This window comes from Cetorhinus maximus, chromosome 2, assembly GCF_964194155.1.
Source record: "Cetorhinus maximus chromosome 2, sCetMax3.hap1.1, whole genome shotgun sequence".
Taxonomy (NCBI): Eukaryota; Metazoa; Chordata; class Chondrichthyes; order Lamniformes; family Cetorhinidae; genus Cetorhinus; species Cetorhinus maximus.
This window is the reverse complement of record NC_135880.1, coordinates 9,052,619-9,080,166: the sequence shown is the minus strand read 5'-3', so window position 1 is coordinate 9,080,166 and position 27,548 is coordinate 9,052,619. Positions and strand designations below refer to the sequence as shown.

Genomic DNA, 27,548 nt, shown 5'->3' with positions numbered 1-27,548 from the left:
TCCTCACAGGTAGGGAACGTTTATCTGAGTGTCTTGGAGTGTCCGCAGGCCAAGCCAGCCAATTTATTGAAAGCTTTCTGCAGAAGTACAAGGAAGTCCGCACATTCACTCAGAGAACCATACAGCAGTGCCACCAACAAGGTATAGTTAGATAATCATCATGGTCCCATGCATTTAAGCCTATCAAAGGGAGATGCAGTGTTTGCCTTGTTCACCGTCCCCTATACCAATGTACCGTTCTTTTTAAAATTTCATCCCTTGGGATGTGGGCATTGCTGGCAAGTCTGGAATTAATTGCACATGCCCAGTTGCCCTATAAGGGCAGTGATGGGCCTTCTCCTTAAACCACTAGTAACTGTTTGATATAACTGAGAACAATCAAGGGTTAACCACATTGTGGGACTTGAGTCACACATAGGCCAGATTAATAGGAACTTCCCCTCTCTTTTGGATATTACTGAGTCAGTTGGGATTTTTACAACAATCCAACAGCTTCATGGTACCTTTCTCCATATTAGCTGTGGCTCAGGGGTGGCAGACTTTCCTCTAAGTTAGAAGGTTGTGCGTCCAAGTCCTACTCCAAGCTTTGAATACAAAAATCAAAGCTGACACTCCAGTGCAGTACTGAGGGAGCATTGCTCTGTCAGAGGACCTGTCTTTTGGATTCAATGTTAAACTGAGGTCCTGTCTGCCCTTTCAGGTAGATGTAAAAGATCCCATGGCACTGTATTGAAGAAGAGCAGGAGAGTTATGCCCAGTGTTCTGGCCAATATTTATCCCTCAATCAACATCATCAAAGCAGATCATTTAGTCATTATCACATTGCTGTTTGTGGGGGTTTGCTGTGTGCAAATTGGCTGCCACATTTCCTACATTACAACAGTGACTACATTTCAAGGCCCTCTCATTATTCCAGCTTACTCCAGGCTTCTTTCCTTCACAACCTTCTATCATCTTAAATCCTTCTCCCCCAAACCACAACTCATGAATTTCTAACATCTTCAACATCAAGACCATCAATGCACCATTTGACACTTCTTCCCCTAACTTCTGCTTAAAGTCCAAATTCAGTGCAGTTCCACTCACTGTAACCCAGGCTACCTGTCTTATTGCACTTGTTTACCTATTGTCCTCTCTGAGCTACCTTATCTATTTAATTCACCTTTTGCTCCCTCAATTTCATCACCAGCCAACTCTTTGCAATTCAACTCTCCTTCCTGGCACCAGGATTGCTGATATTATCAATGGCTTCCTCTCATCAACCACTGTTGGTATACTCTTCAAAGCCCCAAAAAAAGACTCAGTCATGACTCAGCCACCCTGTCCAGTTGTGGCTCTATCTATGACTTCCCTTTCCTCTCTAAGGCCCTTGAACTTGTCATTGCCTCCAAAGTCCATGTTCTTCTTTCCTGAAATTCCCTGTTAAAATTCCTCCAGTCCCAACTCCTTCTCACAGCACCGAAGCAGTCCTAGTCACTAGTCAAAGTCCCCCACTAGAGACACTGGCTCTGCAGCTTTATCTGCCTTTGTCCTTTTAGGTTTCTCCTCATTAATGAACGTTAGAATAATGTCCTTCCACTCACTTACTGTCAGTTAGCCCTGAGATTAAGCATGGTGCTAGGTTAACCATATTGGTAATGCTGGTGACCAAATAGTACAGCGCCCGCAGCCTTAAGGTAGGAAATCATTTACATCTAATATCCACATTGTAAATCACCTTCAGATGTCCAAACTCTTGGTAAAGAGCATCATTATTAAACAATAATGCCTCCTCTTTTTGCTGGTGACTGCTTGAACCACTTTAACCATGAGAACATTGGCTGTTCCAAGTACCCCGCTTTCCCTAATGTCACACTCAACGCTGAACGGCAAGTCCACGTAAACAGCAGATGAGGTGGTGCCATTGACCCTCAGTAACAGTATCATTACCAATGCTGTCATTGTCACCCATGGAAAATTTCTCACCGATACTGCCTACAATACAAAGCCTGACTTCTACCCATCCATATTCACTTCTACAATGCCATTTTTTCCAAATGTCTGTTTTTTCTCCTTATTTCTCTAATGTGTAGTATTGGGCAGCTGCCATGTCAAACACCCAGTAGTTTGTTCTTGTCCTGTGGGGACACCATTAAACTGCTTGGGATAGACTTTAGTCAATTTTGCTGAAAGAGATGGCTATTATTCTCAATCTCTGAAACTTTCCTTTCAATCTGAACCTATTAATGAAACACCATGACCCTGATTTCTAACCCTCTTCCTCCCACCCAGTGGCATATGGTGCGAGGGAGGTGTTTAAATTAAAGTATTCTACCCCAGCTCCAACCTGCTGTCTCCCTGGCCATTAAAATCTTTGCCAGCCCAAATCAGGCCTTCCCATTCTTCATTCCTTTCCTTCCCTTCACTCCTTTCCCCTCTCAGTTCTTGTCACCCTTCCTTTCACTCTTTCCCTTCCGCCTTCCATTTTTCCTCTTCTCCCTTTTCTATCCTGCATAATTGTTCTTTCTTTGAGGTACATATATACGTACATTCGTCATTCATTCATTTCAATTAGGAGTGGGAGTAGGCCGTTCGGTCCCTTGAGCCTGCTCCGCCATTTGATAAGATCGTGGCTGATCTGATTGTGGTCTCAATTCTGCTTTCCTTTCTGTCTATCCCATATACCCTTTGACTCCCTTGTGAATCAACAATCTGTCCAACTCAGCCTTAAAATTATTCAATGACCCAGCCTCCACTACTCTCTGGGGGAGAGAGTTCCAGATTCTCACGGCCCTCTGAAGGAAAAAATTCTCCTCCTCTCTGATTTAACTGGGGGACCCCTTATTTTTAAACTGTGTCCCCTAGACTCTCCCACAAGGGGAAACATCCTTTCAGCATCCAAGTCCCCTCAGGATCTTATATGTTTCAATGAGATCACCTCTCATTCTTCTAAATTCCAATGGATACAGGCTCAGTCTGTACACCAGGTTCTTTGCACTGGGCAGAGGAAGTAATTTTTGCTCAGTCATGAACTTCAATCTTACAGATGAACCACTTAAGCCTTTTCCTGTTTGTCTTGATTTCTTTTCCTCTTCGCATTCTTTGTGGGGTGAAACAATCACCTCTGTCCACACTCTTCATCTCAGTTATGAAGTTCATGTAGTCTTGGGAACAGAGCAGGAACTGATGACCAGACACTTTCATTCAGCAGGAGGTTCATGATCTCCCTCCTGTCTCAATACCAGCATTGCACCGTGTGATATACAAAGAATTTGGAAAGTTGGCAGCAAAAAGTGTGCTGGCAAGAAAAGCATTAACCTCAGCTGCAAACTTGGACAATCGATGCTGTGTTTCGGGAGGATCGTTATTCAAAACACATTCTAATTAAAGGATAAATTAAGCTGCTTCACAGGGAGTGCAGATCCCAATGTTCTCAAATACCTGCATGCATGGGAACAAAGTCATATTAAACACCAAGCTGAAGGGAATCATTGAGGATCATGAGATAAAGGCCAGAGGCTGGTACTCGGGAGCCCTGTAACTTGAGATCTGGTTTTGAGTGCGTTTCTGTGGGTCCGGATGAAAAGGCTTTTGTCTGATTACGAGGCTTCTAGAGAAGCTGTACATGATATAACAAGGTCACTTCATTCACATGGTGATCAAAAGGCTTTACTCGCAAGAATTCTGTTTCCTGCCCAAAGCTAAATATACAAAAGCTTACAGCTTTTTTCAAAACAAAAGGTTTCTTCTGAAAATCCTGTTAATTGGGAGTCCCCTTAATAATTAAAAAAAAAGGATGCTTTCTGGTGTTTGCCAAGTCTTCACTAATAAAATGTTTTCACACATCAAGCACCCAGTGTTAGTGTCAATCACAGCTGGTCAGGATTAAAAACCTAGGTGCAGCGTTGCAACTTCCAACACAGCCCAGTAATGTCTCCCATCTCCATCCCTTGGAGAATCTCCTCTACGAACATAGAAGCATAGAATTTTTCAGCCCATTGTGTCTGCCCCAGACAATAAAGAGCTATCCAGCCTAATCCCACCTTCCAGCTCTTGGTCCATAGCCCTGTAGGTTACAACACCTCTAGTGCATATCCAAGTGTTTTTTTAAATGTGATGAGGTTTTCCTGTCTCTACCACCCTTTCAGGCAACGAGTTCCAGACTCCCACCAGCCTCTGGGTGAAAAAAAAAACTCTCCTCAAACTCCTCTCTAATCCTTCTACCAATTGCCAATTACTGTACCTGTGGGTAATTTTCAGATGCCCACCCCAGCCATATTTCAATATATAAAACCTTAGCAATTTGCAGTACAATGTGGAAGCGGCGCATACAACATAAAGGAAGGCCATTCACTCCATAAGTTAGCTTTTTTGTGTGTTTTTGGTGCTTTGGCAAGATTTCATAACAATTTAAATGCTTTCCTACTTTTCTTTAGTTTGTGGCTGAGTTGCCTCTGAGTTGAGAGGTTGTGGGTTCAAGTCCAGTTCCAGAAATTTGAGACCTAACCTACGCTGATACTCCGCTGCAGTGCTGAGGGAATGCTGCACTTTTGGAGATCCCATCCTTCAGATAAGATGTTAAATCGAAGCCCCCATCTGCCCTAGGTGGATGTGAACGACTCAACGCCCATTATTCAAAGACAAGCAGGATAGTTTCCCTAATGTCCTGGCCAATATTCATCCCTCAACTGACAGTGTACAATGTTGTTGGAATGTTTTTTTTAATTAATTCGTTCTTGAGATATGAGCATAGGAACGTAGAACTTAGGAGCAGGAATAGGACATTAAGTCTTTGAACCTGTTCTGCCATTTGATAAGATCATGGCTGATCTGATTGTGGTCTCAACTTCATTTTCCTGTCTGCCCCTCCATAACCCTTGACTCCCTTGCCTATGAAAAATCCATCTTACTCAGCTTTAAATAAATTCAATGACCCAGCCTCCATTGCTTTCTGGGGAGGAGAATTCCACATACTAACTACCCTCTGAGAGAAAGAAATTCTCCTCATCTCTGTCTTAAAGGGGAGACCTTGAAAGGGAGCATCACTGGCAAGTCCAGCATTTAGTGCCCATCCCTAATTGCCCTTGAGAATGAGCCATTTGTTTGAACTGCTACAGTCCATCTGGTTTTGTTTTGTTCCTGTACAAGTTTGACACAACTGAATGTCTCGCTGGCCATTTCAGACAGCAGTTAAGAGTCAACCACACTTCTGTGTCTGGAGTCACCAATCATTTGGTCAATTGGTGTTCATTGCAATTACCCTAGATAATCATTTATTTTACAAGGGACCATAGTGTCAAACTGGTGGTGATGGATGCGACAGACTTTGATCCTTCTCTTATTGCATTAGGCTGCTCTGTTTCACTAATGGGACGCAAGAGGCCATTGCCTCACATCAACTCGCAGGATTACAGCTCACGAAATCAAGCAGAAAGGCAGGCAGTCAACTTTGTAGTCCAAGGTAAGAATGGGAAATTCAAACAGGGTCTAGTGGTTGCTCTGGTCCCAGGTGCTTGGTTCCGATGTACAGACTACCTCAACCTCATCAGGAGTAGGGGTTATTAACTCTCCAGGATTGCCCTGGTGACTCCAGGAATTAAAGATTGATCTCCAGGGCACAACTGCATGCAATACCCAGGAGATAAAGCGCAAGGAAATTTTAAGAAAATGTTTTTTTTCATTTTCTTTGAACCTTTATTAATAGTCGTTTGGTAGTACAGAACTTGAGTGTTGCTGAAAAAAGAGACATGTCGAAGCTTTTCATCTTGCACTCATCAGGACGCTTCACAAGAATACCAATATAGGGGGAAAAACAACAATTTACACTGTATGAGAAGAGAGTGATGATTGGTTGGTAAATGGTCTCTGATTGGTAGAGGCATTGCCATGGAGAATGCACCAGTGATGGTGATTGACAGTTAACTGCCAAGCATTGTTTGAAATTTAAACTAGGTAGCTTGACCCAGATTGGTCAAGGCATAGCCCTGAAGAATGAGTCAGTGAATGGCTGTCACTTATTTTGTTTAGCTGAAACAGGCACAATGTATGTACGTGTTCTTTCTACCTGTAAAGAGCAGGGCCCTGTGTATTAATATATGTAGCTTCCAGTACATGCAAATGCATCACATTGAGAGCCTGACTGACAATATCAAATTGTTTGTCAGCGTAATTCTTAGCACACTGAGAATTATTTACCAAATGTTGTCCAATTTGGAATCACATCTAATGTTGGACACTGTGTTTTGAGTTTTACAAGCACGGGCGGGTTGGGTATGGTCTGCACCTTGCCCGTTGCAAATAGCGGCTGGGACATGCTGTTTGATATGATCTGCTAGTCTTTGGGATGTATGGCCTACATACCTAGCATCACACTGGCATTGAACTGGCACTGTTACTCATTTGTGTGAAAGGCAGAATGTATTTTTGGCTTGACGGCAGCATCCTGTTAGTGGCAAATACCACTTGTGTTGTTACTGCATAGTAGCAGCATGAAACAGCTAGCTTCACCTGTCGCTCAAACTTTGAGATACCTCCTCTTCCAGGCATCAAAGGCGTCCTGCGGGCTACCCTGATCAGATCAGTTCGCGCAAACTCATGAACGCACCTAAGGCCGTCACTTTAGGCCCTAAAAAGTGCACAGTCTACCTCAGATTACCCCGGAAGGGTAAGGTATCTCAAAAATTTGGAGCCCAAAGGCAAACTATGCCAGCCATGGCTCAGTTGGTAGCAGTCTTGCTTCTGAGTCGTAAGGTTCTGGGTTCCAGTCCCAATCCCAGGGCTTAAGTGTAAAAATCAGGGTTGACTCTCCAGAGCAGTACTGAGGGAGTGCCTTATTTTGGATATAGTATTAAATGATTCAATGCCACTATTTTGAAGAAAAGCATAGAATCATAGAAAAATCATAGAATCGCCACAGCCCAGAAGAAGGCCATTCGGCCCATCGTGCCCACGCTGGCCCTCCTAAGGAGCAATTCACGTACTGTCACTCCCCCACCCTCTCCCCACATCACTGCACATTCCTACTTTTCAGATATTTAGAAAACGTAGAAAAAATGTCCGGTACAGAAGGAGTCCGCTCTGCCCATTGTGTCTGCACCAGCTGGGAAATGAGCCACCCAGCTTAATCCCATTTTCCAGCATTTGGTCTGTAGCCATGGAGGTTACGGGATTTCAGGTACCTATCAAGACACCTTTTAAATGAGTTGAGGGTTTCTGCCTACCCTTTCAGGCAGAGAGTTGCAAACCCCCATCACCCTCTGGGTGAAAAAAACTTTTCCTCATCTCTCCTTTATTCCATCTATCAATCATTTTAAAACCTATTCCCCCTAGTCACTGACCTCTCTGCTAAGGTTAGTAGGCAGAGGAGATGTACTGGCCAATATTACTCCCTCAATCAACATCACAAGGAAACAGGTTATCTGGTCATTTTCACATTGCTGTTTGTGGGACCTTGCAGTGTGAAAATAGGCTGCTGTGTTTCCTTCATTACAACAGTGACTAGACTTCAAAAGTTCTTCATCGGCTGCAAACCACTTTGAGATGTTGGTGGTCATGAAAAGTGCTATAAAAATGCAAGTTTTCTTTCTTTAAATAGACAAAGAGTGACAAGTGTCATCCGATTGGGTAATTAAATAGCTTATTTGACGTGAGAGGGAGGAGCTTCTCAAGGATGTATGTGTCAGTGACTAATAAAGAGAGTAGGGATGGGGTGGTTGGCGACAGGAGATCATGTGATGAAACCGCCAGAAATACGTCCAACCAGAGCTGACAATGCTGACCATTAACCATGCATTGCATCCAAGTTGCAAAGGTATAACCAGAAATGATTGCTGCTTATCACTTTCATTTGACATTCCTCCTTGTGTTGTCACAGTGGAGGCATTAACCTTTTCAAAATAAATAGGTCAACAGCTGCATTAAAGTAATAGGGAGAGGATCTTAGTCCAAACCTGTTCAATGTTTGTTACTAGTATGGACAGTGATAATTTCCAGCTCTGTATTCTGAAAGAGTAGCGATAAGGTGGGACTGAGTTTGGATCAGATTAAAGCGAAAGATCTGCTCCGAGGTATGATTTGCTAATGTGATAATGCTGATATATACTCACACTGTTCTGTGTTGTGTGTCATTATATTTTGTATAGGTTCTGCAGCTGATATATGTAAAATGGCAATGATTAACATTTTCACGTGTCTTGCCTCATCCTCCTCTCTTACAGCCAGGTAGGGATCCGGTCTTACATTCTCCAATTATAATATCAATTTTACTTTTACTGTTGTATTGATCAACAGATCAAATCAAAGCTCCGCAACCCTGCCACATCTTGTTGTGCTGGCAAGGTCAGCATTTTTTGCCCACCCCTAATTGCCCTGAGTAGGTGGTAGTGGTGAGCCACCTTCATGAACCCCTGCAGCCCATGTGGTGTAGGTGCACCCACAGAGTTGTCAGGGAAGGAGTTCTGAGATTTTGGCTCATCAACAGTGAAGGAACAGGGGGCATTATAGTTCCAAGTCAATGGTGATGGTCTTCCCATGGACATGCTGCTGTTGTGCTTCTAAGTGGTGGAAGTCACGGATTGGGAAGTGCTGCTGATGAAATCTGGGTGAGTTGTTGCAATGTATCCTGTAGATGACACATGCACTGCAGCCATGGTGCGCCAGTGGTAGAGGAGATGTATGTTTAAGGTGGCGGATGGGGGTGACAAACTAGCCTTTTGTCTTCCTTTCATTCACAACTCTTTCCGAGCCTCCTAACAACACACATTTGTCTCCCACTGTGCCAGTTTCCCCCAGTACTCTTTACCAGTGAGTTTATCATGCACACTTAACTATATGTAAAACATGTGCAGAGGATGGAATGCGAATACTCCCGTATATTGTCATTTCACTAAACAAGCTACTGAAATATGATCACATTTGCACTGGCCAAAGAGAAACAGAATGAGAGAAACATTTTATCCTGCCAAAAGAAAAGCTGAGACCTCAGTACAATCCCTGGAGAACATCACTTGTCACGTCATTCCAATCAGAGTACAATTCCTTTATCCCTACTCACTATCTCCTATCTCCCAACCAGTTACAACCCAAGCTATAAGGTTATCTCCAGTTCGGTGCATTCTTCTTTTTGCTAATATTCTCTTGTGTGAAACCTTATTTAATGTCTTCTTTAATGCAACAAATGTTGCCCTTGTCAGCAACACTCAAGTCCCGTGAAAGAATATGAAAAAAAGTACAGACAGAAGATAGCAGCAGTCTACACACCCTTGGGAACATGGAAGGAATGTGTTACTCAGCTTTGTAAAACACTTCCCTGATGCCCATTGTAATATATACATGAAGAACTCTGATCAGCTCGTCAGCTGTGACAAGGAGAATAACAGAAATAGCCAAACTATAAAGTTTAATCAACAGTAAACATCACAATGTCACCAAATTGAAGGACATTTGAGCTCAGACATCTGAACTGCCACAGGTCACACTTAAAACTGGTAGATTCACACTTCGAGAAACACTACTTTTATCTCTTAACACATTCATTTATCGCCAGCTTTTAGTCGTTTTGATCAACATTGCTCTGATGTGCGGTGATTGCTCCACCATGTATTGCACAGTTCAAACATATGAGTGGTACTCTTGGGTATCAGAGGGTATATTTCCTGCACTGATGCTGGGGACAGGAATATTTTTATCCTCATGTGTTGAGTGCCTTAGCTCAGTGGGTAAGCATCCCACCTCCGAACCAGAAGGTGTTGTGCTCAAGTCCCACATCAGGCATGTAACCCAGGGTGACATTCTAGTGCTAATACTGAGGGAGTGTCAGTGGTACCATCTTTTGGATCAGACATTGGCTGTAAAGAGCTTTAAGAAGCTCACCACCTAGGGCAATTAGGGATGGGCAAAAACACTGGCCATGCCAGCGGCGCTGGTATCCTATTAAAGAACAAAACAAAAGTCCTGGGCCAGCATTTTCTGATCAGCGTGCGGGGGCGGGCCCCACACGCCGATGCGTAACATGATGCGCGTGATGTCGGGCGTGCATCCCGATGTCACCGTGCATCATTCCGATCTTTCGTTTGACGGGCGTGCACCGGAGTCGGCTGTGCGCCCGCCGAACTGTCAAAGGCCTGTTAAGACCATTTACAAACGAATTAACCCTATTGAGAAAGCTGCCCATCGAACCTTAAGGTTGGCGGTGGGGGCAGGCGAAGAGCCCAGGCGGCCTTCACATTTTTCGTGAAACCTCATCCACGGGCGGGATGAAGATTCGTGAAGGTTTTATAAATTAAATAAAAATCTTAATGAAAATTCATAACCATGTCCCAGCTCGTGTGACACGGTCACATGAGGGGGCATGTCTGAATTTTTCCGCAAATTTTTTCCAAATTTAAAACTGAAGTTAATCTCCCTGAGGCAGCTCCATGCCTCAGGGAGATTTCTGCGATATATTTCCAAGTCAGGATGGTGCGTGGCTTGGAGGGGAACTTCCAGGTAGTGGTGTTGGCCTTGAACTGCGTGGTTTGCCAGACCATTTCAGAGGGCAGTTAGGAGTCAACCAGGTTGCTGTGGGTCTGGGGTCACGTAGGCCAGACCAGGTAAGGGCGACAGATTTCCTTCCCTAAAGACATTAGTGAAACAGCTGTTTTTTTTTACAACAACCAATGATAGTTTCATGGTCACCATAACTGAGATCCAGCTAGAAATTCCAGATTTATTAATTGAATTTAAATTCCACCAGCTGCTGTGAGAATATTAGCCTTGGCCTCTGGATGGTCCTGTGACATTACCACTACGCCACCATCTCCCCCAGTGGATTAATTGTCTTTAAAGTGCTCTGGAACAACCTAAATGGATGCAGGTTCATCTCTTCTCTCTTTAAACAACAGCAGTGAAAGCCACTTAACTAGTTATGTCTTATTGGGTTTTGGTTGGGAATCTTGCTGTGTATAAAATAGCTGCCAGTTACCTACAAAACAATAGTCACTACTCTTTATTATATGTGATGTCCATTGAGTTGTTTCTGTGAGATATGATAAGGTGATTCACAAAATACAATTTCTTTTGTGTCGCTTAAATTTCGGAACAATTCACTTTATTTTTCACATTGCTCACAATTCACTTTATTACACAATGCTTCAATAGAAAGCCCTTACTGAAACAGCAAAGATCAACCTGTGACGAAATTGTCACTACTTTGGTTGTTGTTTTCTAACACTAAAATCTTCCCAGGAGTTTTGAAGCTATTCATAATATCATACAGCACAGAAAGAGGCTATTCAGCCCATCATCCCTCTGCCAGCTCTCTCCCATTCTCACGTCCCCTCCATAGCCCTGCAAGCTTTTCCAGTATTTATCCAAATTTCTTTTGAAATCTAGTATTAAATTTGCTTCTACCAGCCCATTCAGACAGTGCATTCCAGGTAACAATAATTCATTGTGTGAATGAAAGTTCCCCTCATCTTCCATCTGGCTGTTTAGCCATATTCACAGCTAAGTTTTTGTAGACCACCCTGGACACCAACCCCGCCCCCTCCCCAGCAAAACTAGATTTTAAAAAGTCACATTAGGTCACTTATCTCAGTCACAGTGGGCTGAATGTAGTCAGCATGACAATGGCCCCAGAGGCTGGCTAGAAAGCCTGGGGCAACCCCACAGCCATTTCTGGGAGCCCCAATCCAATTCTGTGGTCATAAGTAATTAGCTGTCTGGTGTCAGGCCACCCATCCCTTTAAGTGTGACGATCCCACCAATTGGAGGGCTAGCAGTTCTTCAGTCCCAGTAGCACCACCGGGAGCTGTGGTCACTGCTGGGACTGCACCCATCCAAGTACAGCATCATGGATGCCGCCATGGAACTAAGGTGAGTGGGGCTGGGGTTGCTGGAGCCTGTCAGGCAGGTCCAGGCAGGGGTAGGGGAGCCATTGACAAGGGAAAAATTCAATGGAGTGAGCAGTTCAGATCATTTCTACTGTGTGAACTGTATGCATGTAGTCTGGTCCCTGGTGAACTGCCAGTCCTTCCATGGCTGCTTACTTTTCACTTGCTGCTCTTTTAAAGAAGCCGCATCTCATCCATCAGGGTTACTGTTGCGCCGTGGCTGTGAGTTACCCGGAGAATGCAAGTTCAAATCCCGCCACAGCAGTTTCAGAAGTGGAATTCCAATCAAAAATTAATCTGTAAATGAAAAAGCTGGCATCAGTAAACATGACCACGAAGCTGTCAGTTTATTGTTAAGACCCAACTGGTTCACAAATGTCTTTTAGGGAAGGAAACTTGTTAGGTCTTTTTCACGTAGGAAAGACGTAACTAGTGGAGTGCCACAAGGATCAGTCCTAGAGCCTCAATTATTTACTATCTATATTAATGACTTGGAGGAGGAGAGTGTAATGTATCCAAATTTGCTGACAATACAAAAATAGGTGGGAGAGCATGTTGTGATGAGGACATAAGGAATCTGCAAGGGGATATAGACAGGTTGAGTGAGTGGGCAAAAACTTGGAGTTTAATGTAGGAAAGTGTGAGGTCATGCACTTTGGTAGGAAAAATCAAAAGGCAGACTATTATTTAAATGGAGAGAGACTCCAAAAAAGTGCAGCACAGAGGGATCTGGGTGTTCTTGTGCATGAAACACCAAAAGTTAGCATGCAGGTGCAGCAAGTAATTACGAAGGCAAATAGAATTTTGGCCTGTATTGCTAGGGGGTTGGAGTTTAAAAATAGGGAAGTCTTGTTACAACTGTACAAGGTGTTGGTGAGGCTGCACCTGGAGTGCTGTGTACAGTGTTGGTCTCCATATTTAAGAAAGGATATACTGGCATTGGAGGCAGTTCAAAAGAGCTTCACTAGGCTGATTCCTGGGATGAAGGGGTTGACTTATCAAGAACAGCTAAACAGGTTAGGCCTTTATTCATTAGCGTTTAGAAGAATGAGGGGTGATCTTATTGAGACATACAAGATTCTGAGGAGGTTTGACAGGGTAGATGTTGAGAAGATGTTTCCACCAGTGGGGGAATCTCGAACTAGGGGACATAGTTACAAAATAAGCGGACATTCATTTAAAACTGAGATGCAAAGGAATTTCTCCTCTCAGAGGGTAGTGAATGTCTGGAATTCTCTACCCCAGAGTTGTGGAGGCTAGATCACTGAAAGTTTTTAAAGAGGAGGTAGATAGATTTTTGAAAAATCGGGGAGTTGAGGGCTATGAGGGGCTGGCATGAAAGAGGAGCTGAGGCCTGGGGCAGATCAGCCATGATCTTATTGAATGGCGGGGCAGGCTTGAGGGGCCGAATGGCCTTTTCCTGCTCCTATGTCTTATGTTTTTGTGTTCTTATGTCCTCACCCAGCTGATGGGTAAGGCAGAAGTGAAAAGCAAGAGTTTTTATTCCACCCTCCCTGTTCTTTGCAGCATTGGTCAGCAATCAGACCGATGCCGATGCTTTGAAATAAATCACCAGGAGGTGAATAAGAGTACTCACTTGTTACTTGGTCTTCACATCTCTAATTTCTTTTTTATTCTTTAATGGGATGTGGGGATCGCAGGCGGGGCCAGCATTTGTTGTCCATCCCTAATTGCCCTTGAACTGAGTAGCTTGCTAGGCCATTTCAGAGGGGCAGTGAAGAGTGAACCGCACTGCTGTGGGCCTGGAGTCACATGTAGGTCAGCCCAGGTAAGGGAGACAGATTTCCTTCCCTAAAAGGACATTAGTGAACCAGATGAGTTTGACGATAATTAATGATAGTTTTATGATCACCATTACCGAGGCTGGGGCCTGGATTTTCATCCTCGAGGCGGCTAAGGGGAGTCGGGAAAATTCAAGCCCCATTATGTACGCTTGGCTGAGAGCCCATGGGGCTAATTCGTATACTAGAACAGCGGCTCTCCACAGGAAACATTGTTTGGTTGACAGCTCAGACCCTGATCTTTGCAGTAAATTTCTCAATGTTTGCTCACACTAGTTAAGTGATTTCAAGGGTTGGTGGTTTTTGAAACTTCAAAGGGCTGCCATGAACTAATAATCTCCACTTACGCTCCTAGGCACGCCTTGGATGCTTGACACTTTTATTAGCTTGGTCCAACTTTTTTTTTCAAGCAAAGGTGAAAGTTATTAATGGATCATGTTTGTTCAAAGCTTTTTTTTATACATATCACTGTACGCTGTGGTGTTCATTGGTCCTAGAAAGTGTACCACAGGTCAATGGGCATGTAAGTGTTAGAGTTTGGCATGGGGGCCGTGAAGGGCCTGAAGGGGGTGGATGGAAGGTCAGGGCTTGGTATGGGGAGCATGAGAGGCCTGGGTAGGAGGGGCATAACTTGGCATGGGGGCACGAGGGAGACCTTTTGCACTTACCGTTTAAAAGTTCCCCTCATGCTCACTAGGGGCAGAATTGCCCCAGATTGGCACAAAGTGCGCTAGCGGATGAGAAAAAAAGACAATTTACCCACTGGCCACAGTGATGGATTTTTCCGCTGTATCATCCCCTTCCCGCCTCCCCTTCCCTGCAGTCACAGGAAACACACCAGATCGCTGGCAGCTGGCCTCTGATTTGCCGGCCACACCGTTACAGCGCCGCTTCCTCACGCAGGGCGCCATATTCCAACTGCAGCCGCGTACACAGTTCTCAATGTTTGCAGCCCAGGACTGCACCGGTGAAGACATGGCCCCAAAAGCCAAGAAGACTGCAGCCCCCACCCCAGTTCAGTGACGCATCCCTCAAATGCCTTTTGGACGCCGTGGAGGCCCACCAGTCTCACCGCTCTGGCTTGGGAGGCCCTGACAAAGGAGATCAGTGCCAATGCTGCTCACAAGAGGTCGGCCTTCCGGTGCAGAAAAGGGATGAATGATCTCATCCGTGCTGCTAGGGTAAGTCAACCATCTCATCAATCTCAACTCACACACTCACAGGCCCACCACATATTCACTGGCATCTCACTCACTGCCAGCTCAAGGGACATCACCACTCACTCTCTCGCACACACACCCTCACATCTCCATCTGGCCTCATCTCCGCTGGAGATCGCCTACCCACCCTGTCCATGGCTCCACTCAGCACACACACATGCCTGGCACCCTTCTCATTTGGCCTGGCATGCGCCTTGCTCACACTCTCTCCATCTGTCTTTACTGCAGCGCAATCAACGGGAGAGGCCCCAGACCAGGAGGGGGGAGAGCCGGACATCAAGGTCCTCATTCCGTTAGAGAGTCGCGCGTAGGAGCTGGCCAGAGAGGACGTGGACCGTTCCTGCGGTGACGGTGAGGTCGGCGGCAAGCATCCATGTGAGGATCCTGCACCACATCATCCCTCTGTCAACCCTACTCTTGAGTCCACTATTCTGTGTTCAATGTGGCTGCCATGCATTAATAATCTCCACTTTCTCTCCTAGGCACATCTGCCATGTTGCCCTCAGCAAAACCTGATCTCAACTCCAGTGCCGAGAGCACCTCGGATGAGGACCCTGAGGCAGCACCGTTGAAGAGCTGTCACAGCGCTCGCCCACACCCTTCACCAGCGCAGCAACACATACCCCAGTGAGACCTAGATGTAGAGCAGCCTGTGGATCACAATCGGGTAAGCACAATATACAGACTGTTCCACGGCAGGCGGAGGCAGGGACATACTTGGTTGCCGGCACTCGGAGGACTGCTGGAGGTAAGGAATCTGCTGAGTCCGAGTCAGATGACGAGCCTCTGGACTCGGTCCTCAATCAATTGTTGGAGCTGCAGCGACAATCACGCAAACATCAGGAAGGGACGTCTGGTGCACTCCTCAGATTGCAAGGGACGATGGAGGAGTCCGTCCGCCTTCAGTCTGAGGTGATAGTGCCAGCATGCCGACACACCAAGGTCAACGCCAAGGCAGGATGGCGGCCGCCATGGAGATCTTGCTCCAGGACATCGCTCCTGCGCTGCTGCACGGGCTGAACTCCATCACTGATGCCATAGCTGACCTCCAACAGTGTCAATGTGAAAGGGGTGCGGGGTGGTTCGATCTCACTCCAGCTTCCCCTTCTCCTCAAGGAGTCAGCCAGGGGCCCACGGGCACCCATAGGGAGGAGGACCAGCAGCTCGATACCCTGGGGCCATCCACCCAGGTGACTTGGGGAATGTCCGGCCAATCCAAATCCCCTCTTCCTGCGACCCCATCATCTCCAGCTCCACAGGCCGAGGAGGATGCACCTGGCTCACAGCAAGGAAACCCAAAGCAGGCCGGGGACCCCCAGTTCTCAGCCCTCCAGAGGACACCTGCCAATGTCATCACAGACAACAGGGCCTAGCAGTCAGCAGGCTGCCTCCACCTCCACTGTGGATGTCGGGGGAGCAACAAGATGTAGCAGCGGGTTAGGAAGATTAAGACAATGTGGCTGCATTGTGTGGGAGAGGTGTTAATCACTTGTACATAATGTTCACTCTTGTAAATAAACTCCCAAGAATGTCTCCTTGCCTCTGGCTCCCTGTTATGATGAGCAGCACTTATGTCATTCAGATGTGAAACCTTGGTTCCTGCACAAGATAAAGGCAGGAGTCTCAGTCCAGGGCCTCTTCCCTGTGCAGTGTGTAACCATCAGAGTAAAGTGATGGTCCGGCTTCACACTCACTGGTCACATTAGTGATGCCTGCACCTCGATGGGGCTTTTCTTTGCTGCCGGAATGTGGTGGGCAGGCGTCACAGAGTTCCATCACTCTCTGTGTGCTCTCAGCAGCTTTGAGGTGGGTCTGCTCCCACCCCCCAAAGCTCTTCAGCATCTGTGACTGGTGACGGGTGGTCCTGAAGGGGACAGGTGCTGAAGGCTGACAACCAATCAGGTGCATTTAAAATTTCACGGCTGTGTCTCTATGATATGACCATGATCACGGAGCAAGCAAGCTGCCCCCAGCCAGACAGGAGTCAGACATTAAGCGAGGCAATGTGAAGATCTGCGGAGTGTCCTCACTGCATGTCTTCATCATCCTCCTGGAATCTTATGATTATTAGGGCCTCCACGGCGACTCCATGACATGAGCCTGCTCATTGAGGGTATGTTCGCTGCCATCAGCCACACAGGAGTCAAACGTTCACAGATGCAAGGTGAGGGTGTCAGCACTGTCCTCACTGCATCTCGTCATCATCCTCCACGAATCTTGCAGCCATTAGGGCCTCACAAGCATACCTGCTTCGTTTGGTTAGTGCGATGGCCTCATCGCACTGCCATCCTCACCTTCGAGGACCTCATCACCCTCACCCGCTTTGATGTCCTCCTCATCGGAGGAAAAGTGTAGCTCTTCCATCTCCTCCTCAGCCAGGTCCTCCCACCGTTGCAGCACCAGGTTCTGTAGTGCGCAGAAAGCTATGCTGATGCGCAATACCCCACTGAAGACTGTATTGCAGGTATTGCTTACCTGTTGAGGCACCGGAATCTCATCTTCAATATGCCTATATTGTTTGCTCCACCAAAGTCCGGGTTGGGGCATGAGCCTCGTTGTTCTGTCTCTCTCTGTCGCAATCTGAGGCCGCCGCAATCTGGGAATCGTGAGCAGACCTGTAGGATGTGTTTCTGGTGGTCGCACACCAGCTGAACATTCAGCAAGTGGAAACCCTTGTGGTTGACGTAGTTGACTTCTTGGTGCCCTGGAGATCCAAGCACCATGTGAGTGAAGTCGATGGCATCCTGCACCTGTGGAAAACCAGAGATCTGCACAGATCCCAGCGCTCTTGTTTCCCGACTTGCCTGATCCCAATCGAAATGCACAAAGTTCTGCGTCTTCGCGAAGGTGGCATCTCCTGGATACACTTGTGCTGGAGGCTTGCGAGATCCCGCGTAGGTCACATGTGGAGCCCTGGAATGAGCCACTGGCGTAAAAATTGAGCGTCGTGGTCAATTTCATGGCCACTGGCAGTGGATACCCTACATGTCCCCCTGGTGCCAAATCCTGCAGCAGGTGGCATATGTGACCAATCAGTTCCCTAGACATGCGCTGTCTTTGGCGACACTGGTTCTCAGTCACCTGCAGGAATGCCAAACAGCGTCTATAGACCCTGGGTCTAGCGATGTGCCTACGAGCGACAGCTTGTTGTGGATCTTCAGCTGCGTGCGCAGCAAACCCTGCCACCCCTTCATCTTGAAGGAGGTGCTCCACCCTTTGCTGAGCCAGGCACCTCCGGCGCACTCTTCTCCTTCTTCTCTCTTCACTGTAAGCCATGAAGCATACCACTAGATCACCAGGCTCCATGATCCTGATGCTCTCCTCCTGCAGTATCAAAGAGAGAGATGTGTGGGTTAGCATATGTGTCCTAAGGACCTCTCTTGGTTAAGCCTCAAGGCTCCTTCACGTATGTCAGAGAGTGCTGACCACCACTTGGATGGCCAGTGTGTAGTGCGCTCATTGGCTGTCTGAAATCCCACCCATCTCCGCCCCACTCCATTTGACCGATTGACAGCAGCTTCAGCCACCGGACTGCATGCTCTGCTGTCAGCTCAGGCGCAGGCATTCTCGTATCCCGCACTGCAAGGCTGCACTGTTAGCTTGAACCATGATGGATACTGGTCCAAACCTTAATAAAGACATTGCAAGGGGCTGTGAGCGTCTCCACTTGTTACTGCACCATGACCATCTTTTGCAAGGGGGTTATACAACTTGCCCAGTTGTTCATTTGTTCTTCAGCTCCCTTAAGCTCGCATTAATTTGCAGTCTGTGCCTGAGGGTGGCACATTCATGCATTTGTGTTGCTTGAATGGGCAGAAATGCGTCAGAAGCCTGACTCCAAGCGCGTCAATGGAGCTGCTGCTGAACGGTCTCAGCTGCGAAAGAATGCTCACTTTTGACAAGCTGTTCCAAGTGTGTGGCCGCTTCCCTCACCCACCCCTCCCCCTCTGCCCCCACCCGACCCCACCACCCCGACATGCGCTCGTGTACTTCCTTCGGTCTGTGCTGCCTTGCCCACCCGCCCCTACCCCGGCACCACCCACACTTCCCCCTTCCCCTGGCCCCACCCACCCACACTGGAGCCCTTGTCCCGGCACCGCACTGAAAGCCAGCCAGGGAAAAGCAACTTGCCTGTGATACCCACCCCCCTCCCCCCGCCACCAAATGACGTCCTATGGGGCCACCCTCGCGAGCATTGTGCGAGCTCGTGTGCACTCACCTATCAGCTCCCTTCAAAGTTCATCTCGCCAGGCGCACGCCTTTTAAAGGCAGGCGTGAAGCATGCCATTCCAAAGTCACACCGACCTGAGAAGCAAATTCGACATGGGTGTACGACTCTGGCGTGTGGCTACAATGATGAGATATGAATGCGTTAAAATGAAGTTCCCGACATTGGACGGCAGGAAACGCAGTCCGCCATTGACAGGCAGAGCGGACAATCACAAACTGGTTTCACAACGGCATAAAACTGACTTTTTTGGCCTCCTCGCCATATCGTCTGCTCGTGCCCGCCCTGACGCCCGCCACCAACGGGAGCGGACGATTCCGGCCTGGGATTCACGACTCTGCTAAAGGCCGGGAACCACAACTCTTTAAAAACCTGGCCCCGACTCCATGAAGATCGGGGAGGAGTAGGAAATACTTATCTCTGCAATGGAGCCAGCCGGGTCTGGAGTGCCACATGTGGTCATCTGACAGCAACCAGCCCACATCCTTTAAAGGGCACTCCTGAAAATTGACAGCCCAGGAATGGGGTCTGGAATCAGGATCCACCCACCATTTTTAAAGGGCCCCTGAGTCAACCCGACTTGGTGAATATCCAGGCCTAGCTTTCAATCCAGAGTTATCTGGTTGCCATGGTGGGATTTGAACCCAGGACATTAGCATGGGCCCCTGGATTACCAGCCCAGTGATATTACCACTACACCATAATCTCCCTTGCTATTACACAAAAGAGTAGTCAGTATTTGTAAATGGAAGAAACTGAATAATGTAGATTGCAAGTAATTTCCTGTAAAAGGAAGCATACCAATGGGAGAGTTTAAAACTCTTTAAACATGTTTATAGTGGTGACTATTTTATAATTTATACTAAAGTGCAGCCCTTAAGTAGCTAAATTATGCTGGCACCCTTACCTCTAGTTCAGAAACTTGTGGGTTCAAACCCTAGTACAGGATTTCAGAATATAATCTAGGCTGCTACTGCATTACAAGGCTACGGGAGTGCTGCATTGTTGAGGTGTCGTTGGTTAGATTAGGTGCTAAAGCAGGGCTCTGTCTGTTCATTCCGATTAAAGAATCATAATACTATTGAAAGAAAAGCAAAGAACTCTCCCAGTGTCCTGACCAACATTCCACTCTCTCCTCAAAAACAAAATAAGTTGGCTATTCCACTCATTGGTGTTTGTGGGATCTTGCTGTGCACAGCGTGGCTGCCAATGTTGCTCACGTATCAACAGTTGCTGGGCTTTAAACTAATTCATTGCATTGCAAGTGTTTTGTGATGGTTCTGTCACTCCTGTGATAAGGTGCTATATAATTGCATTGTATAACCAGGTTCCTACCTACTCTATGATTTGACAGAGATTCTGTGTGCCTAGATATATAAACAGTACAAACACTTTTCATTCAACCTCCATCCATTCCTGGCTCCCACTGTGAGGTTTGTGAGTCTAATTTGTGCCAAAGAGCAGACATATGTTATTTCAAAGTGAGAAAAAGATGAGTATCTGAGCCACATCTAAACCTAGCAACTTAGCTCTGTGGGTGTATACCCTGTAAAGGGAGGGTTTCAAATACCTTCTCCAGCCAGTGGCAACAGTGTAGGCAGGAGGTGTAAGATGATGAGTTGGGGGAAGAGGGGTGCAATTGTACGCATTCCCACTGCACCAGCCCCACACATTTACCTAATATTGTCAGAAAATGCGGGGAAAAGCTCAGCAGGTCTGGCAGCATCTGTGGAGGGAGAAAAACAGAGTTAACGTTTTGAGTCCAATATGACTCTTCTTCAGAGCTTCTCCAGCTACCAGTATGTGTTTAACAAAAATATCATCATTTGACAAGAAATAATGAAAGTAACAACTTTTTTTCAATTAACATATCTGGTTTCTTTCTCTTTCTGCCTGGGCACCTGCTTCCATTTCCATTGGTTTGACTCTGCTCTCTCAACATCTCTGAACTTTGACTCTGATTACCATCTGCGCTTAATGGTTGGGACTGTGACATTGATTTGTTTTAACCAAAGACCACTTGGTTCACTTTGCTCTACTGGTGGATTCTGTGATACCAGCAATCTCTCAGTTTCTTTGTGACTTTCACTTTCGTTCTGGCTTTGGACTGTTGGAGGAACTTGATCTACAGAAGGCTTATCATGTTCTCCCTTTTCCTCTTTCAAGCAAATGATCTACATGACACTGATGGAGTCTCGCTCCAGTTTTCACTAGATGTGTGAATGCACTAGGCCTCTTTACAACAACTCCAATTACATACTTCTCCTGATCACCTCGGTGGCTTTTCACCAGGATCGTCTGACCAGCACTGAACTCTGAGTTTCATGTCTCATGTATCCTAACTCATCTTCACTTTGTCTTGCTATTTTATTACTGTGCTATTGACGTCAGGCTTAAGCAAAGTAAACCGTGTCCTAGGCGTGTGTTTAAACGCTAACTCAAAAGGTGACCAATCTGTTGTGGATTGTGGGGTTATTCCCATAGTCATAGAGTCATAGAGGCCTACAGCACAGAAAAAGGCCCTTCGGCCCATCAAGTCTGTGTCGCTCAAACAAGTACCTAACTATTCCAATCCCATTTTCCAGCACTAGGCCCATAGCCTTGTATGCCATGACATCGCAAGTGCACATCCAAATACTTCATGAATATTATGAGGGTTTCTGCCTCTACCACCCTTTCAGGCAGTGAGTTCCAGATTCCCTACACCCTCTGGGTGAAAAGATTCTTCCTCACATCCCCTCTAAATCTATGCCCCTTGGTTATTGATCCCACCACCAAGGGGAAAGGTTCCTTCCTGTCTACCCTATCTATGCCCCTCATAATTTTATACACCTCAATCATGTCCCCCCTCAATCTCCTCTGCTCCAGGGAAAATAACCCCAGTCTATCCAATCTCTCCTCATAACTAAAACTCTCCAGCCCAGGCAACATCCTGGTAAATTTCCCCTGCACTCTCTCTAGTGCAATCACATCCTTCCTAGAATGAGGATTCCAGAACTGCACGCAATACTCTAGCTGTGGCCTAACCAGCGTTTTATACAGTTCCAGCATAACCTCCCTGCTCTTATATTCTACGACTCGGCTAATAAAGGCAAGTATCCCATATGCCTTCTTAACCACCTTATCTACCTGTCCCACCACCTTAAGGGACCGGTGGACATGCACACCAAGGTCCGTCTGATCCTCGGTGCTTCCCAGGTATTACCATTCATTGTGTATCCCCGTGCCTTGTTTGTTCTGCCCAAGTGCATCACCTCACACTTATCCAGATTAAATTCCATTTGCCACTGATCAGCCCATCTGACCAGCCCACCTATATCCTCCTGTAATTTAAGGCTATCCTCCTCACTATTTACCACCCCACCAATTTTCGTGTCATCCGCAAACTTTCTGATCAACCCTCCCACATTCAAGTCTAAATCGTTTATATATACCGCAAACAGCAAGGGACCCAACACTGATCCCTATGGAACCCCACTGGACACAGGCATCCAGTCACAAAAACACCCCTCGACCATCACCCTCTGCTTCCTGCCACTCAGCCAATTCTGGATCCAATTTGCCAAATTGCCTTGGGTCCCATGGGCTCTTACCTTCCTTATCAGTCTCCCATGCAGGACCTTATTAAAAACCTTGCTGAAGTCCAAGTAGACTACGTCAAATGCATTGCCCTCATCTACACACTTGGTCACCTCTTTGAAAAATTCAATCAAATTGGTCAGACATGACCTCCCCTTAACAAAACCATGCTGACTGTCCTTGATTAATCCCTGCCTCTCCAAGTGTAGATTAATTCTGTCCCTTAGAATTGCTTCCAATAGTTTCCCCACCACTGAGGTTAGACTGACTGGCCTGTAGTTCCCTGGTTTATCCCTTCCTCCCTTCTTGAATAATGGTACCACAATGGCTGTCCTCCAGTCCTCTGGCACCTCTCCTGTGGTCAGAGAGGTTTTGAAAATTATTGCCAGTGCCCCTGCTATCTCCTCCCTTGCCTCATTCAACAGCCTGGGATACATTTCATCCGGGTCTGGAGATTTATCTACTTTTAAGCCTGTCAGACCACTTAGAACCTCCTCCCTTTCTATGCTAATTTCTTTAATTATATCACAGTCCTTCTGCCTGATTTCCATAACCATGTTGTCCCTCTCACTTGTGAACACTGACACAAAGTATTCATTTAGAACCCTACCTACATCTTCTGGCTCCACACACAAATTACTACTATGGTCCTTAATGGGCCCTACTCTTTCCCTAGTTATCCTCTTACTCTTAATGTACTTGTAAAATAACTTTGGATTTTTCTTTATTTTACCTGCCAATGTTTTTTCATGCCCCCTTGCTCTCCTAATTTCCTTTTTAAGGTCCCCCCTACACATTCTATACTCCTTGGTATCTGCCATAAGCCTCCCTTTTTCTCTTTATCCAATCCTGTATATCCCTCGACATCCAGGGTTCCCTGCTGTAAGAGGACAGAAAATTGTCTAGCCTGTGTCGAAGAGAAACATGGGAATTACTGCCTAGTTTGTCAACTAGAAAATATTCCTCTTCGTAATCTGTGCATTTCTTCCCGCAGCACCATTTAATGCTGGGTGAGATAGTGGCATTAGAACGTGCTTGACTCTGTTACGGCAGGTGGATGGTAAATGCCAAGCTGCCCAAATCCCAGAGGGAACCTTGCAGCAGCTGCCACAACTATTTGCAATTTGTACTTATTTTGAGATGCAGGCTTTGAATGCAGTAAAAAGGCCACCAAGTCTTAAAGGTTTCTGACAAAACTAAATTAAACAAAAACAGAAAGTGCTGGAAAAACTCAGCAGGTCTAACAGCATCTGTGGAGAGAAAAAACAGAGTTAACGTTTCAAGTCCTTATGACTCTTCTTCAGACTAAAGAGAAGTGAAATGTAATGAAATTTATACTGTTTAAGGGTGGGGGGGTGATGGAGCAGATGAAGCTGGATAGAGGGCCAATGATAGGTGGAGGCAAAGGAAAGATTGCCAGAGATGTCGTGGACAAAAGTGTGTTAATGATAGTTAAAACTAAATTAAACCTTCATTAATAGAATAAATTGCTTTTAGCACATACATACATCTATAAATTATTACTATGATAACTTCTAAATCCCCGAATTAATCTAAACTCGTTAGACCTCCATTAAGGCAACAATGAGACACAGATTTTAAAAGATCCAGGCAAAGTAATACACAATACCCTGAACAGTCAAATTCAAAGTGAGCTTTTCTCAGCTTCAGCTCCTTGTAGACAGCAGCTTGAAGCTTAGGTGCTGGAGGCTTTTCACACTTGTTAGATCTTAGATTCCTGCCTTTGCACACAGTCTTCTCTCCTTTATACATATTTTCCCCTTTGAATGCAAATTCCTATTGTTTCACTATGTCTTTGCATTTTACCGCTTTAATAATAAAATCTGTCATGTTACTAATTTTACCAGTAATCTTTGGGAAAAATAAACACACTGTTTCTTAACTTCTCTTGGCGAGGTGAAACATTTCACCCCTCCTTTGAATTCAAGCTAGTTTAGTTTATTTAAAAATGCAAATGTTCCCTTTATACCTATGTTTACCTACTGAACATTTCAAACCTAGCTTGTCTTCTGATACATCAAAGCCTTCAGACCGGCTGCCTTTAATTCAATTAAGTCACACACACCCACACACACACCACACACACACAAACCCTACTATTACTCTACAATAAATTCCAATAACTTTATGAAAATTATTATATCTTCCTGACAGGCTCCATTCTTACTCATAAATATTTCAAACTCTTCTGACATAAACTGTGGATTATTATCTGACACCAACACCTCCATAAATTGAAAACAGACTTCTCAAAACCTCAATAATTTTGGGAAGTGGTATTGGGCATAGATTCACCATTTATCCACTTGCTAAACAAAACAAAGCACTTTTCCCCTTCCACCTCAAAGAAATCGACATGTACTCGTTCCCTTAGTTTTCTTGTGTTTGACTGGTTGGATCCTTTCTCATTCTGAGTCCTTTCTCATTCCAAGTCATAAATGACATAGCTGCTAGACTAGGTCTGCTGTAGGTGGTGAGGGAAACAACAAGAGGGAAAAACATACTTGACCTCATCCTCACCAACCTGCCTGCCGCAGGTTGCCCATGACAGTATCGGTAGGAGTGATCACTGCACAGTTGTTGTGGAGATGAAGTCCCATCTTCACATTGAGGACACCCTCCATCGTGTTGTGTGGCACTACTACCGTGCTAAATGGGATAGATTTCAAACAGAACTAGCAACTCAAGACTGGGCATCTATGAGGTGCTGTGGGCCACCAGCAGCAGCAGAATTGTACTCGAACACAATCTGTAATCTCATGGCCTGGCATTTCCCCAGTCTACCATTACCATCAAGCCAGGGATCAATCCTGGTTCAATGAAGAGTGCAGGAGGGCGTGCCAGGAGCAGCACCAGACATACTAAAAATGAGGTGTCAACCTGGTGAAGCTATAATACAGGACTACTTGCGTGTCAAACAGCATAAGCAGCAAGTGATAGACAGAGCTAAGCGATCCCACAACCAATGGATCAGATCTAAGCTCTGCAGTCCTGCCACATCAAGTCGTGAATGGTGGTGGACAATTAAACAACTCACTGGAGGAGGTGGCTCCACAAATATCCCCATCATCAATGATGGGGGACCCCAGCACATCAGTACAAAAGATAAGGCTGAAGCATTTGTTACAATCTTCAGCCAGAAGTGCCAAGTGGATGATCCATCTCAGCCTCCTCCGGAGGTCCCCAGCATCACAGATGCCAGTCTCCAGCCAATTCGATTCACTCCATGTGATATCAAGAATGGCTGATGGCACTGGAAACTTCAAAGGCTATGGGCCCTGACAATATTCCGGCAATAGCACTGAAGACTTGTACTCCAGAACTTGTTGCGCCCTTAGCCAAGCTGTTCCAGTACAGCTACAATGCTGGCATTTACCCTGCTGTGTGGAAAATTGCCCAGATATGTCCCATACACAAAAAGCAGGACAAATCCAACCCAGTCAATTGCTGCCCCATCAGTCTACTCTCCATCATCAGTAAAGTGATGGAAGGGATCATCAACAGTGCAATCAAGCGGCACATGCTTAGCAATAGCCTGCTCACTGACGCCCAGGGCCACTCAGCTCCTGACCTCATTACAGCCTTAGTTCAAACATGGACGAAAGAGCTGAACTCCCGAGGTGAGGTGAGAGTGACTGCCCTTGACATCAATGCTATATTTGACTGAGTGTGGCATCAAGGAGTCCTAGCAAAACTGGAGTCATTGAGACTCAGGGGGAAACTCTCCACTGGTTGGAGTCATACCTAGAACAAAAGAAGATGATTGTGGTTGTTGGAGGTCAGTCGTCTCAGCTCCAGGACATCACTGCAGGAGTTCCTCAGGGTAGTGACTTTGGCCCAACCATCTTCAGCTGCTTCAACAATGACCTTCATCCATCATAAGGTCAGAAGTGGGGATGTTCACTGATGATTGCACAATGATCAGCACCATTCACTACTCCTCAGATGCTGAAGCAGTCCATGTCAAAATGCAGCAAGATCTGGACAATATCCAGGCTTGGGCTGACAAGTGACAAGTTACATTCACGTCACACAAGTGCCAGGCAATGACCATCTCCAACAAGAGAGAATCTAACCATCGCCCCTTGATGTTCAATGACATTACCATCACTGAACCCCCCAATATCAACATCCTGGGGGTTACCATTGACCAGAAACTGAACTAGACTAGCCATATAAATACAGTGGCTACCAGAGTAGGTCAGAGGCTAGGAATTGTGCGATGAGTAACTCACCTCCTGACTCCCCAAAGCTTGTCCACCATCTACAAAGCACAAATCAGGTGTGTGGTGCAATACTCCCCACTTGCCTGGATGAGTACAGCTCCCACAACACTCAAGAAGCTTGACACCATCCAGGACAAAGCAGCCCCGCTTGATTGGCACCGTATCCACAAATATTCACTCCCTCCACCACCGATGCACAGTAACAGCAGTGTGTACCATCTACAAGATGCACTGCAGGAATTCACCAAGGCTCCTTAGACAGCACCTTCCAAACCCACGACCACTACCATCTAGAAGGACAAGGGCAGCAGATAGATGGGGTGGGGAGGTGCCTCAGGGAAATTACTTTCACTTATAAAACATTGAACAAAGGCAAAAAAAAAAAAAAAATTTAAGGACATGTCCCCTCATGTGAAACTGTCAGATGAGCTGGAACGTGTCCATTAATTTTATTAAAAATTTTTCAAACACTTTAAAAACGTTCATGAAACTTCATCCCGCCTGTGGATGAGGTTTACATGAAAAATGCAAAGGCCGCCTGGGCTCTTTGCCTGCCCCCCGCTGACCTTAAGGTTGGACGGGCAGCTCAGCTAATTGTTTTATTGGCTTTTTAAATGGCCTTA

The 27,548-nt window shown here is 46.0% G+C and overlaps 1 protein-coding gene across 1 annotated transcript in view; it reads left to right on the top strand.

Annotated features, from left to right (window-relative positions):
• Nucleotides 1–27,548, top strand: part of poln (polymerase (DNA directed) nu) — a 176,045-nt gene that overhangs the window by 127,763 nt on the left and 20,734 nt on the right. Inside the window, exons 3-5 of the mRNA XM_078557332.1 lie at nucleotides 10–141; nucleotides 5,330–5,440; nucleotides 8,121–8,199. Of these exons, the coding sequence (XP_078413458.1) occupies nucleotides 10–141; nucleotides 5,330–5,440; nucleotides 8,121–8,199 (322 nt within the window). The remainder of the gene's footprint in view (nucleotides 1–9; nucleotides 142–5,329; nucleotides 5,441–8,120; nucleotides 8,200–27,548) is intronic.